Source organism: Salvelinus fontinalis, chromosome 1 (genome assembly GCF_029448725.1).
Source record: "Salvelinus fontinalis isolate EN_2023a chromosome 1, ASM2944872v1, whole genome shotgun sequence".
NCBI lineage: Eukaryota > Metazoa > Chordata > Actinopteri > Salmoniformes > Salmonidae > Salvelinus > Salvelinus fontinalis.
In genome coordinates, this window is record NC_074665.1 from 91,994,385 (window position 1) to 92,009,550 (window position 15,166).

General features: G+C 41.3%; 1 protein-coding gene across 2 annotated transcripts in view; it reads right to left on the minus strand.

Moving 5' to 3' along the window:
• LOC129863688 (protein sidekick-2-like) overlaps window positions 1–15,166 on the minus strand; it is a 221,182-nt gene that overhangs the window by 160,406 nt on the left and 45,610 nt on the right. For both annotated transcript variants that reach the window (XM_055935861.1, XM_055935854.1), the window contains exon 3: window positions 12,622–12,769. In XM_055935861.1, the coding sequence (XP_055791836.1) occupies window positions 12,622–12,769 (148 nt within the window). The remainder of the gene's footprint in view (window positions 1–12,621; window positions 12,770–15,166) is intronic.

The following is a 15,166-nucleotide window of genomic DNA, read 5'->3' on the forward strand; positions in this document are numbered from 1 at the left end:
AATCATGTCTAAACCAATTTAATATGGGGTGAAATGCCTGGAAATACAGTTTAATGTTTGGTACGGATAGTCCTCCTCCGTCTTTTCCTATTTGTAAGTTTGTTCATTTTATCCGGGATCACTTACATTGCCTTGTACATTACATTCAGAAAGTAGTCAGACCCCTTCATTTTCCCACATTTTGTTACATTACAGCCTTATTCTAAAATGGAATAAATACATTTTGTTTAACATATTGTATATTTTGCATATTTGTAACATATGTTATGGATTACCATCCATATTATATAATTGAAAATGGATGATTGACATCCACAATTGAACACATATCATACGAAACGTAACATATCATACCAAATGGATTGTCTTGGATTTACATACAGAATAATACGAAATGATCTAACACCAGATTGGTGTGTCTGAGCTGAACCCATAATAAAAACACACACTATCTCTCCAATGCTGCATGTGGAAAACAATAGAATGGCTCCCAGTGGAGGAGAGATATCCAGGTGATGTAAGGAAGTGACAGGGTGTTATTGGTGATGTATACCTGTTCTTTGGGGTTTTACCATGACTTACGAGTTCCAACCGCTCGACTGATTGATTTTAAAGTACTGTATCTCCAAGCGAGAGAGGCTTCATTTGGGATTCCCTGAGCGTTGTATAGGCCTCAAAACTGTCTGTCACCCCAAAGCGCCTCGCAGGACTGACTGAGCAGAGGCTTATGATCCATGGTTAATACTTAATACCATCGTCCTAGCTCATCGCCCTGGAAACACATGCTGGTCCATCGCTATAGTGATCAAATATGGATTGTCTTAAATGTGGACTGTCTGGTACGTTAAATGAATCCCAGGTGATTCCCGGGACCATTCCAAAAAAGGGACACTGCGTAGCAATGCCTGTAACTTAAAGGATAAGAAACTGTCCCGGGATGAATATAGTTAGTAATGTGGATAGATATTCACTGTATAAACAGGCAGTAGGACTAGACTACTATGTAATGCAGCCCACTGTGTACCTGAATACTTGTAAACATATAATCTGCACTGAAAGATACATAACGCACAGTTCACACGCTGAATTTATGGCATGTTAAAAGTGGTCTGGCATGGTTAAGAACTTTGCTTGACGTACCAATTGGTTTCATACAACCGCTCTCAACGACGCAGAACAGGAGACCCAACACCTCATTGGATTTGGATCAAATTCAGGTATAACAGCGACCTCTTCTGTTGAAGAAACCATAAAATTTATTGGACTAAAAAGACAAAAGATGATTCACACATCTGTGCAGTGCAGAAGATAATGTTTGAAACAGTGAATATGTGTCTTGTTTAACGTGACTTGTCCTCAGATTCCGTAACTCCCTTTTACTAAAGAATCATGAAGTCTTCTCATCCCTAAAATAAACCATGAGTTCTGCTAGCGATAGCAATATTAGGGATACTATGTAACTTTGACATTCCATTTTCTTCCGAGATTACAAAACAACATATATGTTAATGTAGTGCACATCGGTTATGAATGTTTCAACCTCTGTGTTGAGACGTTGTGTTTTTACTGTCATTTCCTGGTTTCAAAGAGCACCAGAAACTACACTCTCACGTGAACGCGCCAGTTCAATGTGTGGGCACCTCATGGCAGTGATTACTCATTCCTGTCTTCTTCCGCCCCCCTTCACATTAGAGTCATCAGACAAAGTTCTATTGACTGTTGACATATATTGGAAGCCGTAGTAAGTGAAAACCCATCAATATCTCTCTGTATTTTCAATGAGAGCTTAGTTGAAAATCTGCCACCCCCAGAAAAAATCCGTACAGAAAGTGGAACTTCTCAGGTTTTTGCCTGCCATATGAGTTCTGTTATACTCACAGACATAATTCAAACAGTTTTAGAAACTTCAGAGTGTTTTCTATCCAATACTAATAATAATATGCATATGTTAGCAACTATGACATAGGAGCAGGCCGTTTACTCTGGGCACCTCTGTGCACCTTTCATCCAAGCTACTCAATACTGCCCCTTCAGCCATAAGAAACATTCAATTAACATTACATTACTGTGAGAGGCAGAAAGTTATTTGCTTGGCAATCACCAGCTGACAAAATGTCATGACCGCCACAGCCCTACTCTGTACATGTACATGTACACACACACACACACACACACACACACACACACACACACACACACACACACACACACACACACACACACACACAGAGGGATGGGCATACATTTGATAATACGAAATACAACTACAAAATACCCTGGCTATTGTCATTGGCCTTGTTTCGGGGTGGAGCTCATTAGAATAAAACTCAGCATGCTTTGCAATTGTTCATTTTTACATATACATGTATATTTGGTTCATTTAGCAGACATTCTTAAATCACCTTAATGTCATTAGACTTTTGATGCTAATGTAGTGTGAAAGGGGACCACAAAATTGTGAATCATTATAAAGAAATCGTATAGAAAAGTATTTTGTATTTTGGAAAAGAGAATTAAAAGCAGGCAGGTGCAGTTCATGGAATTAGACACAATTACAGATGGGAAAAAAACTTTTAAAATGAGAATAGGCATTGGTCTCGTAATACATTGTTATTGACTATTGCATTGTTGGGTTTTGAGTTTGCAAGAAAGGTATTTCACTGTACTTGTGCCTTTGTCAAATTAAAAACTCATACACACATCAAACCCCCCTCTTCACACCACACAAGTAGTCCATGTGAATTGAGTCAGTAGTCCATGTGGATTGAGTCAGTAGTCCATGTGGATTGAGTCAGTAGTCTACATGGGTTGAGTCGGTAGTCCATGTGGATTGAGTCAGTGGTCTATGTGGATTGAGTCAGTAGTCCATGTGGCTTGAGTCAGTAGTCCATGTGGATTGAGTCAGTAGTCCATGTGGCTTGAGTCAGTAGTCTATATGGATTGCGTCAGTAGTCTATATATGGATTGAGTCAGTAGTCTATGTGGTTGAGTCAGTAGTCCATGTGGATTGAGTCAGTAGTCTATGTGGATTGAGTCAGTAGTCCATGTGCATTGAGTCAGTAGTCCATGTGCATTGAGTCAGTAGTCTATATATGGATTGAGTCAGTAGTCTATGTGGATTGAGTCAGTAGTCCATGTGCATTGAGTCAGTAGTCCATGTGCATTGAGTCAGTAGTCCATGTGGTTTGAGTCAGTAGTCTATGTGCATTGAGTCAGTAGTATATGTGCATTGAGTCAGTAGTCTATATATGGATTGAGTCAGTAGTCTATGTGGATTGAGTCAGTAGTCCATGTGCATTGAGTCAGTAGTCTATATATGGATTGAGTCAGTAGTATATGTGCATTGAGTCAGTAGTCTATATATGGATTGAGTCAGTAGTCTATGTGGATTGAGTCAGTAGTCCATGTGCATTGAGTCAGTAGTCTATATATGGATTGAGTCAGTAGTATATGTGCATTGAGTCAGTAGTCTATATATGGATTGAGTCAGTAGTCTATGTGCATTGAGTCAGTAGTCCATGTGCATTGAGTCAGTAGTCCATGTGGTTTGAGTCAGTAGTCTATGTGCATTGAGTCAGTAGTATATGTGCATTGAGTCAGTAGTCCATGTGCATTGAGTCAGTAGTCTATGTGCATTGAGTCAGTAGTCTATGGATAGCAGGCAGCTGCAAGGCAGAAGGCTGTACAACAGGTGGTTGCAAGGCAGAAGGCTGTACAGCAGGCAACAGCTCTAAGAAATGTTGGCCGCCGAGACAGCTGGTACAAGAGCCCAGCCTGGCTGTGCTGTGCTGGGGCCTTGAGCTGTCATGCACCTCCATTTGTAATTATTTCCTATCTAGGGTTAATTTATTTATTTGATGCCATGGGGGAGGAAAGTGATTGACAGCTAACATTGATAATAATTCTGTACAGCTCCCATCATAATCTGTATGTGTGTTGGTGCGTGTGCTTTCACGCACGCGTAGTCTTGTGTGTTTGTGTGTGTACTTGAAGTGTATGAGTGTAAACGCTGTTGACATAGTGTGACAGTGTCCAAAGTATTCTGAGACACACAATGGAAGAGTGTAATGTCATACTGTATGTTGTGGTGGTCTCTCTCTCTCTGTCTCCACCCCCCCCACCCTCCATCTCTCTCCTTCTCTGCTCCCCCCTCACCGTGACACCCACCTCAGATTACTTCCAGACAAATAGCCATGGCCGGGGCCAGCCTCCGCCAACCTCCCCCAGTAGAGACAGAGGTCAGGGGGGATCAAGTGGCCGACAGGCCTGGGACAAATATGACTCAAACCAGAGCCGACACCCTGCCTTCCATCGCTGCACAACACATCGCTCTGATGAAAACATACAGCTCCAAGGTAGATGTAGGGAGGGAGGGAGGGAAGGAGGGGAGACATGGAGGAGAGAAGGGAGGCCGGTGCTCATGAAAACAGCCACTCGCTTTTCTGCCCGGGAGCTCTCATGATTTGTAGCTGGCTGCTTGACTTTCCACTCCCTACGGCTGGAGTTATTTTCAGAACTAAGCTATTGAGTATTCATGCAATTCATTTTCATCTCTCGATGTCTGAGACACAGTGCCAGATTAATCAGATCTCCTGCTATCCACGTCAGCCTCCTCACACCTACAGTACTCCATCAGGACCTATCTCTCCTTGACCACTCCTCCCTGTTTGTCAGGTCAACTAGTCAGTGTGAGGCAGATGAAGAGTTTGGTGTGTTCCGTCACACATACGCTTGAACGCACACACACACACACACACACAAACATACCCACTAACACACATACACACGTACAAGACTACACACACCTGCGCATAACACATGCTACACGTACACAAACACAAGACTACACACACCTGCGCAAAACACACACTACACTACACGTACACAAACACAGGACTACACACACCTGTGCAAAACACACACTACACGTACACAAACACACACCTGCACACAAGACTACACACACCTGCAGACACACACATACGCACACACATATGTACAAGACTACACACACCTGCAGACACACACATACGCACACACATATGTACAAGACTACACACACACACACACACACACACACACACACACACACACACACACACACACACACACACACACACACACACACACACACACACACACACACACACACACACACACACAAACCACAGTGAGTAATGCAGAATCCATATTAGACTGACAAGAGGTGGATGTCTCAGGCAGACCCATTAATTGACCACTCTCTCCAAGCAGCAAATTGGTAATTGCACAGCATCGTTGTTCCTCCTCCTCCTTCGTCTTCTCCTCTCTGTGACTTCCTAGGTACGCCGCGTTAGATCGGGTTGTTGGGCCGTAGCACTCAGAGATAAATCCATGTCTTAATGTCTTGAGAAGAGACATTTCCGGATGAAAGGAGAGAATGAAAAAATTGTCTGAGGAAGAAAACGTATTCTAGGGCCCGCCTGACTCCTGTACTCCTCCCTGTGCCTGACTCACCTCCCAACCTGAAAAACGGTGCGGTGCAATTCCAGTTAAATGGGTTTACCGAAGGAGGCTCTGATTATACAGCACATTAAGTCTCGGGAATAACATAACAAATCACAGCGGCTGAATGGAAAAGGCCCTTCAATTACATTCCCGTTCAATAAGAGAAGAGTAATGGCTATTAGAGCTAAATAAGTGCTTTCTCTCCCCTCGGCCTCACACAGTCCTGGTACACTGTATTCCAATGAGCATGGGACCCAGTCAGTCTACACCAATCTAGTGCAGAGCAGATCGGCTACAATTCCAGACACCAAACCTGTCCAGGACAGTTGATTTCAATCAATTTCATAATATCGGAAAAGAGACAAAGAAAGCAGTTTGGGTTTTATTTTGTGAACAGATGACTGCTCATTTCAGTTAAGGTGAGAAAGGGACATAATATTTCTGTTGTTGCAGATCCACTATGGTTCTAAAGGATCAACATGACAAGTATAAAGAACTCAACTAATGCATAAAAGTCTTTCTCTGTGACAAGGACATTCACAGTCTGAGAGGACAGAGCAGTGGATGCCATAAAAAACAGCTGCATAGGCAGCGTGGCAGAGAGAGAGAGAGAGAGAGAGAGAGAGTACTGGCAGGTCCACTATAAGACATTGCCTCTATGAAGGGGAAACCTTAGGCAGGATAGCCGAGATGGATAATTCTCTGAGCCACCATGGAACTCCTTTACTTTACACGTCCATTGTAAGAGATACCATATGTTAATTTCCCTGTTCGATCGAGGGAGACCAGTCCAATATGCCTTTGAATGTTGAGGAAAACGCTCCCCAAGCTGTAGGCTACACCTTCACACATAACTAAACCGGCCCAATGTCCTTGGAATCCCCCCCACCACCCCCTAGGCAGGTATCGAGACCCCTACTAGGTCCAACGTGACACACACACGTGCACACACACACAAATGCACACACACACACTCCAAACTCCCAGGTCCAACCCACCCTGCATTTTACAGTGTAATATAAGTATTCTCTGAACAGCATTAATGTGCCAAAGCAGATCAGGAGAAGAAATGATACCCCTAGGGTCAATTGTGTTAACTTCTTGAGAATACAGGGGGTGCTGTTTTCGCATTAGCATAATTTCCTCTACAGATTAAACTGCCTCTTATTCAATTATTGCTCTTACTATATGCATATAATTAATACCATTGGATAGAAAACAATCTATAGTTTCTAAAACCGTTTCAATTTTGTCTCTGAGTGAAACAGAAGTCATTTGACAGCACTTTCCCTGACCAAGAAGAAGAATGCAAGATGTGTATGCTCGCTTCAACGCTCTGCCTATATATGGTCACGCCACCTATGACCCGAAACACACTTCATTCGTCTTCCTCTGGGTGTCAAGAGGACGTCAGAGGAGAAATTTTTTGTTTATCTTGTACTGACGTGAAATAAGACCTATTTCTTTAGCGTGACCGACAACTTCCGGTTCTCTGAATCGCGCGTTTTAGAGGTGCGATTGTCTACTGTTATGCTGCCGTTACGGATGAAAACTATCTCCGTCTCGAAGTTTGTTTGATACATGTGACCATATCATCTTAACCTGTTGGGGATGGGGGCGCTGTTTAGACTATTTATGCTAATGTGGCTAATTTTTTAAACGGCTTCCCACAAAATCCTTGATCGTACAATATGCATATTATTATTATTATTGGATAGAAAACAGTCTATAGTTTCTATAGGAGTTGAAATTTTGTCTCTAAGTGGAACAGAGCCCATTCTACAGCAATTTCCCTGACATGGAGTCAGATTTGAGAAATGTTGGCCACTTTTCTGAAGTCATTTAAAAGGGCACTGTCGTTGCTATGACTATACGGACACTTCTTACGTCTTCCCCTGGATGCCTTTACGTGATGACGATTCCAACGGGCTCGATTGCTCGTTCACAGGCCCTACAAATGAAAAAAACCTTTAGCTAGCAAGTCTTTTCTTGCTGCGTAACGCGCGTGGAAGACACCGACCCTCTCCTGTTCCAAGCGTTAGTTTAGCCTGTTATATTTCTCCGGTCATCTTTTCACTCGTTATAGGAGTTAAAAACATCATAAGGTAGTTAATTTAAAGCGTTTTATAGCAATTTATATCCGTTTAGTGCGATTTTGGGACATTTATTTTTGCAACGATGTGAAAAGTTGGGCATGCTTTTCAGTTCATCCCGAACTCAGTTGACATTTCCACATGGCAAGAGGACAGCTTTCCACCAAAAGACGATTTCTCCCAAGAAAGGATCCTTTGCCCAAGATACTGATGGAAGAACAGCTCAAGGTAGGACATTTTTATTATGATAAATCGTGTTTCTGTCGAAACATTTTAGTGGCTTAGGACGCCATGTTTTTTGACGTAGCTTCGCTTGGCGCAAACTGTATTGAAAAGTAAGGATAAATTAAAAAATGTAATAACGCAATTGTATTAAGAATTAAATTGTCTATCAATCCCTGTCCACCCTATATTTTTTAGTCACGTTTATGAGTATTTATGTATAAGAGTAGATCACTGTCTAAGTGGCGCAAGGACGTTTTCTTTACCAGCTTGTCTACATTTCACATTGTCTAACCATGATTTTGGTGGCTAAATATAAACATTTTCGATCAAACTGTATATGCATGTTGTAATGTGATGTTACAGGAGTGTCATCGGAAGAATTCTGAGAAGGTTAGTGAAAAAATTAATATCTTTTGGCGATGTTGACTTTTATCGCTCACTTTGGCTAGAATCAATGCTGGGCTGCTAATTGCTATGTGCTAAGCTAATATAACGATTTATTGTGTTTTCGCTGTAAGACACTTAGAAAATCTGAAATATTGTCTGTATTCACAGGATCTGTGTCTTTCGATTCGTGTATGCTGTGTATTTTTACGAAATGTTTGATGATTAGTAGTTAGGTAAACACGTTGCTCATTGTAATTATTCTAGTCCATTTGTGATGGTGGGTGCAATTGTAAACTATGCCATATACCTGAAATATGCACTTTTTTCTAACAAAACCTATCCCATACCATAAATATGTTATCAGACTGTCATCTAATGAGTTTTTTTGTTGGTTAGGGGCTATAAATATCTTAGTTTAGCCGAATTGGTGATGGCTACTGGTGTTGGTGGACAAATAAAAGATGGTGGATTATGCTAATGTGTTTTTAGGTAATAGATGTACATCTTTACATATTGTGTCTTCCCTGTAAAACATTTTAAAAATCGGAAATGTTGACTGGATTCATAAGATCTGTGTCTTTCATTAGCTGTATTGGACTTTAATGTGTGAAAGTTAAATATTTAAAAAAAATATTTTTTTTGAATTTCGCGGCACTGGTTTTTCAGTGGGGGGGGGGGGGGGGTGTGCCGCTAGCGCCACGCTGATCCTAGACAGGTTAATGTTTGTTTTTTCAATATAGTTTAATCAGATTATTTGAATTTTTTCGGGAGTTTTGCCGTGTTCCGTTCTGTGAGTTTTTTTTACTTTGGACAGAACCGTGCCAGTCGACCAGTACCTATGCTAAATGAAGAGGGAAAGTTGCCATTATGAATGGATTGAACGACTCATCAGGACTAAGGACACCTTGATCAACATTCTGATGAAAGATCAGCAATAGTAAGACCCAATTTACGATGTTATTTCATATATCTGTCGTGCATGTGAACTGGTCGGGGGCGCCCAGCTGGTTCTGGCTGGCGTGGCTATGCTAATTTAGCGCTACATTTTGTTTTCGCTATAAAACATTTAATAAATCTGAAATATTGTTTGGATTCACCAGATGTTGGGCTTTCAATATCTGTACGCTGTGTATTTTTTCTGAAATGTTTTAAGACAAGTAATTAGTTATATGACGTTGGTCTCTGTAATTCTTCTGGCTGCGTCGGCACTATTTCAGATTGCAGCTGCAATGTAGAACTGTGATTTATACCTGAAAAATGCAAATTTAAAAAAAAAAAACTATGCTATACCATAAATATGTTATCAGACTGTCATCTTATGAAGTTGTTTCTTGGTTAGTGGCTATATATATTTTTATTTAGTCGAATTAGCTACTGACGCAGGAAAAAACTGTTGGAGTAAAAAAATTGTGTCTTTTGCTAACGTGTTTAGCTAATAGATTTACATATTGTGTCTTCCCTGTAAAACATTTTAAAAATCTGAAATGGTGGCTTTATTCACATGATCTGTATCTTTCATTAGGTGTCTTGGACTTGTGATTTAATGATATTTAGATGCTACTATTTAATTGTGACGCTATGCTAGCGATGCTAATCAGTGTGGGGGGGGTGGGGGGTGATCCCATATCCGGGGTAGATACTCGTGAAAGGTTAAGAACTAATAGATCTATCATTTCCTATACAACATGTCTTTTTTAGTTATGTTTATGAATAGCTATTTGGTCAGAATATGTGTGTCAGAAAAAGTGTCCGAAAAATATCGTTGCTGTTTAGACGTTGTGGAAAAAGTAGCTAAGATAACAACATGTATAACCACCGATTTCAGCTCTAAATATGCACATTTTCGAAAAAAAACATAAGTGTATGTATAACCTGATGTTATAGGACTGTCATCTGATAAAGAATATCAAGGTTAGTCAAAAATTATATATCTTTTACTGGTTTGTTACGATCGCTAACTTTTACTGCTGGGAAATGGCTTGTCTTTCTGGCTATTGTGGTAAGCTAATATAACGCTATATTGTGTTTTCGCTGTAAAACACTTAATAAATCGGAAATATTGTCTGGAATCACTATATACCTGTATTTCATTTGCTGTACTCTATGTATTTTTCAGAAATGTTTTATGATGAGTAATTAGGTATTTGACGTTGGTGTCTGTAATTATTCTGTCTGCTTTCGGTGCAATTTCTGATTGTAGCTGCAATGTAAACTATGATTTATACCTGAAATATGCACATTTTTCGAACAAAACATAGATTTATTGTATAACATGTTATAAGACTGTCATCTGATGAGGTTGTTTGTTGGTTAGTTTGGTTGGTTCTTGGTTAGTTGGCTTTGTGCATGCTACCTGTGCTGTGAAAAATGTCTGTCCTTTTTTTGTATTTGGTGGTGAGCTAACATAAATATACGTGCTGTTTTCGCTGAAAAACATTTTAAAAATCGGACATGTTGGCTGGATTCACAAGATGTGTACCTTTCATTTGCTGTATTGGACTTGTTAATGTGTGAAAGTTAAATATTAAAAAAATATATATTTTGAATTTCGCGCCCTGCACTTGAGCTGGCTGTTGTCATAAGTGTACCGACGTCGGGCTTGCAGCCATAAGAAGTTAAAGTATTGATGGACTGTCATTTCTCTTTGCTTATTTGAGCTGTTCTTGCCATAATAAGGACTTGGTCTTTTTCCACTGCCCCCTCTGTATACAACCCCTACCATGTCACAACACAACTGATTGGGTAAAACGCATTAATTAAGAAGGAAAGAAATTCTACAAATGTACTTTTAACAAGGCACACCTGTTAATTGAAATGCATTCAAGGTGAGTACCTAATGAAGCTGGTTGAGAGAATGTCAAGAGTCTGCGAAGCTGTTCATCAAGGAAAAGGGTGCCTACTTTGAAGAATATATAATATATTTTTTCATTTGTTTATGTAACGTCCTGACCAGAGTTCTTATGTGTTTTGCTTGTTTAGTGTTGGTCAGGACGTGAGCTGGGTGGGAATTCTATGTTGTGTGTCTAGTTTGTCTGTTTCTGTGTTCAGCCTAATATGGTTCTCAATCAGAGGCAGCTGTCAATCGTTGTCCCTGATTGAGAATCATATATAGGAGGCTTGTTTTGTGTTGGGATTTTGTGGGTGATTGTTTCCTGTCTTCTGTCTTTGTGTTCTGCACCAGATAGGACTGTTGTCGGTTTTCACATTTATTGTTTTATTGTTTGTAGTGTTCACATATTCGTCTATTAAACATGTTGAACACTAGCCGCGCTGCATTTTGGTCCTCTCCTTCATCCCAGGAAGAAAACCGTGACAGTTAAAAACCTTTTTTGGTTACTACATGATTCTACATTTGTTAGTTGATAGTTTTGATGTCTTCACTATTGTTCTACAGTGTAGAAAATAGTACAAATAAAGAAAACCCTTGAATGAGTAGGTGTGTCCAAACTTTTGACTGGTACTGTATATCTGGAGCCAATCCTTTCACTGTAAATGAGCAGTGCTCCCAGTCTCCCACTCGGGGCTGCCAAGCCAGTGAGAGAGCCAGAGAGACAGAAAGCTATTGCCTCTTTCCAAAAGCACCTCTCTATTTGTCCCCTTTTTTAGTTTAAGAGGTAGAATGCCTAGACAAGAATCCCATTTGAGGCTTTCAGTGGCTCCGCCAGGCACTCAGGGCCCCACACTCCTATCCCCACTCTCAGAGCCCCCCTATCTAGCCCCAATATAGTCTGACAGTACCAGGCCTCTCTCTAAACTGGTAAACAAGTCTCCCTCGCTGCCTCACCTCCATTAGAGGGCAGAATAAATGGAGAGTAGAGGAGAGGCCCTGAGAGTACATTTCACTGAGGCCAAGACCTCTTTCAAGGGATGGAGACATAGTTACAAACAGACAGAACATGCAATCTATCACGCTCTGTTTCTCTCTCCCCTTCTCTTCATCTCTCTGTCCTCCATGTCACTCTCAGACACATGCACTAATAACCTTACGGCACCTTAGACACATAAAACACGCAGATGGAGCCAACTGATATGAAATACAATAGAATGAACAACCCATTCACACTAACACATAATAGACAACATAGCTATTGTTTATCAAATAGACAGCATCTTGAGGTAAGATGGGAGAGGGAAGAAGATAGAGAAGAAGAGAGAGAGTGGGAGAGAAGAAGAGAGAGAGTGGGAGAGAGAAGAAGAGAGAGAGAGGGAATAAGAGAGGGAAGAAGGAGAGAGTGGGAGAGAAGAAGAGAGAGAGTGGGAGAGAGAAGAAGAGAGAGAGAGAGGGAATAAGAGAGGGAAGAAGAGAGAGAGTGGGAGAGAAGAAGAGAGAGAGTGGGAGAGAGAAGAAGGGAGAAGAAGAGAGAGAATGTGAGAGAGAGAGAGAGAGAGAGAGAGATAGCTGCATAAGAGACATCATCATGCATCTTACATGCGGCTGCTGGGCGGTATCTTGCGTCCGTCTCTGAACCATGTGACCTGCGGCTGGGGAAAGCTCCTGATGCGTGGAGCGGGAACCACTGCCCCCTCCCCCTGAGAGATCGACTGGGCGCGCTCACCCTCCTCAAAACCGCCCATAACTAAATGAAGAAAGAAGAGAAAGAAAGAAAAATAAATGTTTAGTTAGTCGTTGGGAGAATATTCTCTCTCAAACTTGATCCTTTGTTTCCTTCGTTTTTTTCAACATCTGTTTTGTGGACTGAGGTGGTTTGACACAGCCTGTGATTGGTTGTCACATACTGAGGCAGTGGGACTGTAGATGTAGTGACTCACTGAGGGAACGCGGGGAGAACATGGTATAGACTCAGATCAATCTGTCACAACACCACTAACAAATGTATTTTTTTAATACATTTGTTCCTTGATTCAACTAGGCAAGTCAGTTAACCCTTGTGTTGTCTAATGGGTCAAAAATGACCCGCCACTATTTTTAACAGCAGAGAAAACCCCCTAAATGGCATTTTTTCAACTTGAAATTGTATTAACTTTCCAGAAGTGACCCCAACATTAGAAAAAGTGAAACATCGCCTTTGTTCATATTTCCATGAAAGCTGTACACCACCAGGGTACAAAGATTGTCTTAGGGTCATTTTTAACGCGGCAGTTATAAAATAATTTACACACCACAAAAACCACAAAGACAAACACACACACACACACACACACAGAATGATAAATTGAGATTATGTGTGCTACTGATTGAACTCAGCCAGCAGCTCCTAAAGAGGAAGATCACCATGGTTGGCACAGTTAGAAAGAACAAGCCTGAGCTCCCCCCTGCACTCCTCACAACAAGGGGGAGAGAGGCTTTCTCATCAAAGTTAGCCTTCACCCCCACCACCACTCTAGTTTCTTACCTCCCGAAGAGGAACAAGAATGTGGTCCTCCTGATCACACTGCACAAAACAGCTGAGATCGGTGATGGTGAGGACAGGAAGCCAGCCATCATCCTGGACTACAACCACAACAAAGGAGGTGTGGACAACCTGGACAAGGTGATTGGAGCTTACAGCTGCAGGAGGATGACTGCCCGCTGGCTCCTGGTCATCTTCCATAACATCATTGATGTGTACTCATACAATGCCTTTGTGATATGGAACAAGATCAACTCTACCTGCATGCCTGATAAGCGGAACAAGAGGAGGGCGCCTGGAGCAGCTAAGAAAGGCACTTGTAACCCCACACATTCAAAGAAGGAAGCATCTCCCCCGCACAGGAGCCTCTGCAGCACTTGTGAAAGCTGTTCAGGGGGCTGAATCTTGTCCTGATCCACCTGAGGCTGCAGCTGGGGCAGGCAAGAGGAGGAGATGCCAATTCTGCCCCCTAAAGAAGGACTGTAAAACAAATACTATGTGCTGCACATGTGAGAAATACATCTGCCAAGGCCATGCACACACACTTGCATACTGTCCTACATGTGCTAATTAAAGTTGATTGATTTATGTTCCCCTTTTTTGTTTAGTATCTATTATCTTATTTATTGTTGTTTATACACCTTGTGGGTGAGGGCAATGGTTCAAAAAATGGTAGAAGACTTGTATTTTGTAGTTGAATTCCTCATTGTACAGTATATAAGAATTTATCACTATGTTGCTAGAGAGTCAGTATGAGGGTCCACACTCAGGGAACTAGGGCACGTGGAAGAAAAAAACAGTGGTGTGTTGCTGCATCATTTGAGGCAACACAAACTGAGTCCAGCAACTCCACGAGTCAAGACTACCATATATTTTAACTCAAAATACATCACTGAATTGTTGTCATTAAAAAAAACTCTAAACAAATTAAATGGATACACTGAGTGTACAAAACATTATGAACACCTACTCTTTCCATGACATAGACTGACCAGTGTGAAGCCAGGTGAAAGCTATGGTCCCTAATTGATGTCACTTGTTAAATCCACTTCAAATCAGTATAGATGAAGGGGAGGAGACAGGTTAATTAAATAATTATTTTTAAGCGTTGAGACAATTGAGACATGGATTGTGTATGTGTGCCATTCAGAGCGTGAATGGGTAAGACAACATATTTAAGTGCCTTTGAACGGGGTATGGTAGTAGGTGTCAGGCTCACCAGTTTGTGTCAAGAACTGCAACTCTGCTGGATTTTTCACGCTTAACAGTTACATGTGTGTATCAAGAATGGTCCACCAACCAAAGGACATCCAGGCAACTTGACACAACTGTGGGAAGCATTGGAGTCAACATGGGCCAGCATCCCTGTGGAACACTTTCGAGACCTTATAATGTCCATTCCCCGGCAAATTGAGGCTGTCCTGAAGGCAAATGGGGGGGAGGGGTCTTAATGTAGGCTGCTTCATGGGGCTATGGCAACAATAGAACTGATATACTGTGACTGTCATGTTCACATTATTTACTGTATATTTCACATCATAATGCAGTCTTCTTGTCTTTCTCAGACTTTCTTTATTGAACATAATCATATTTGTTTTGGTGCATTTTAAAGTCAAACATTGT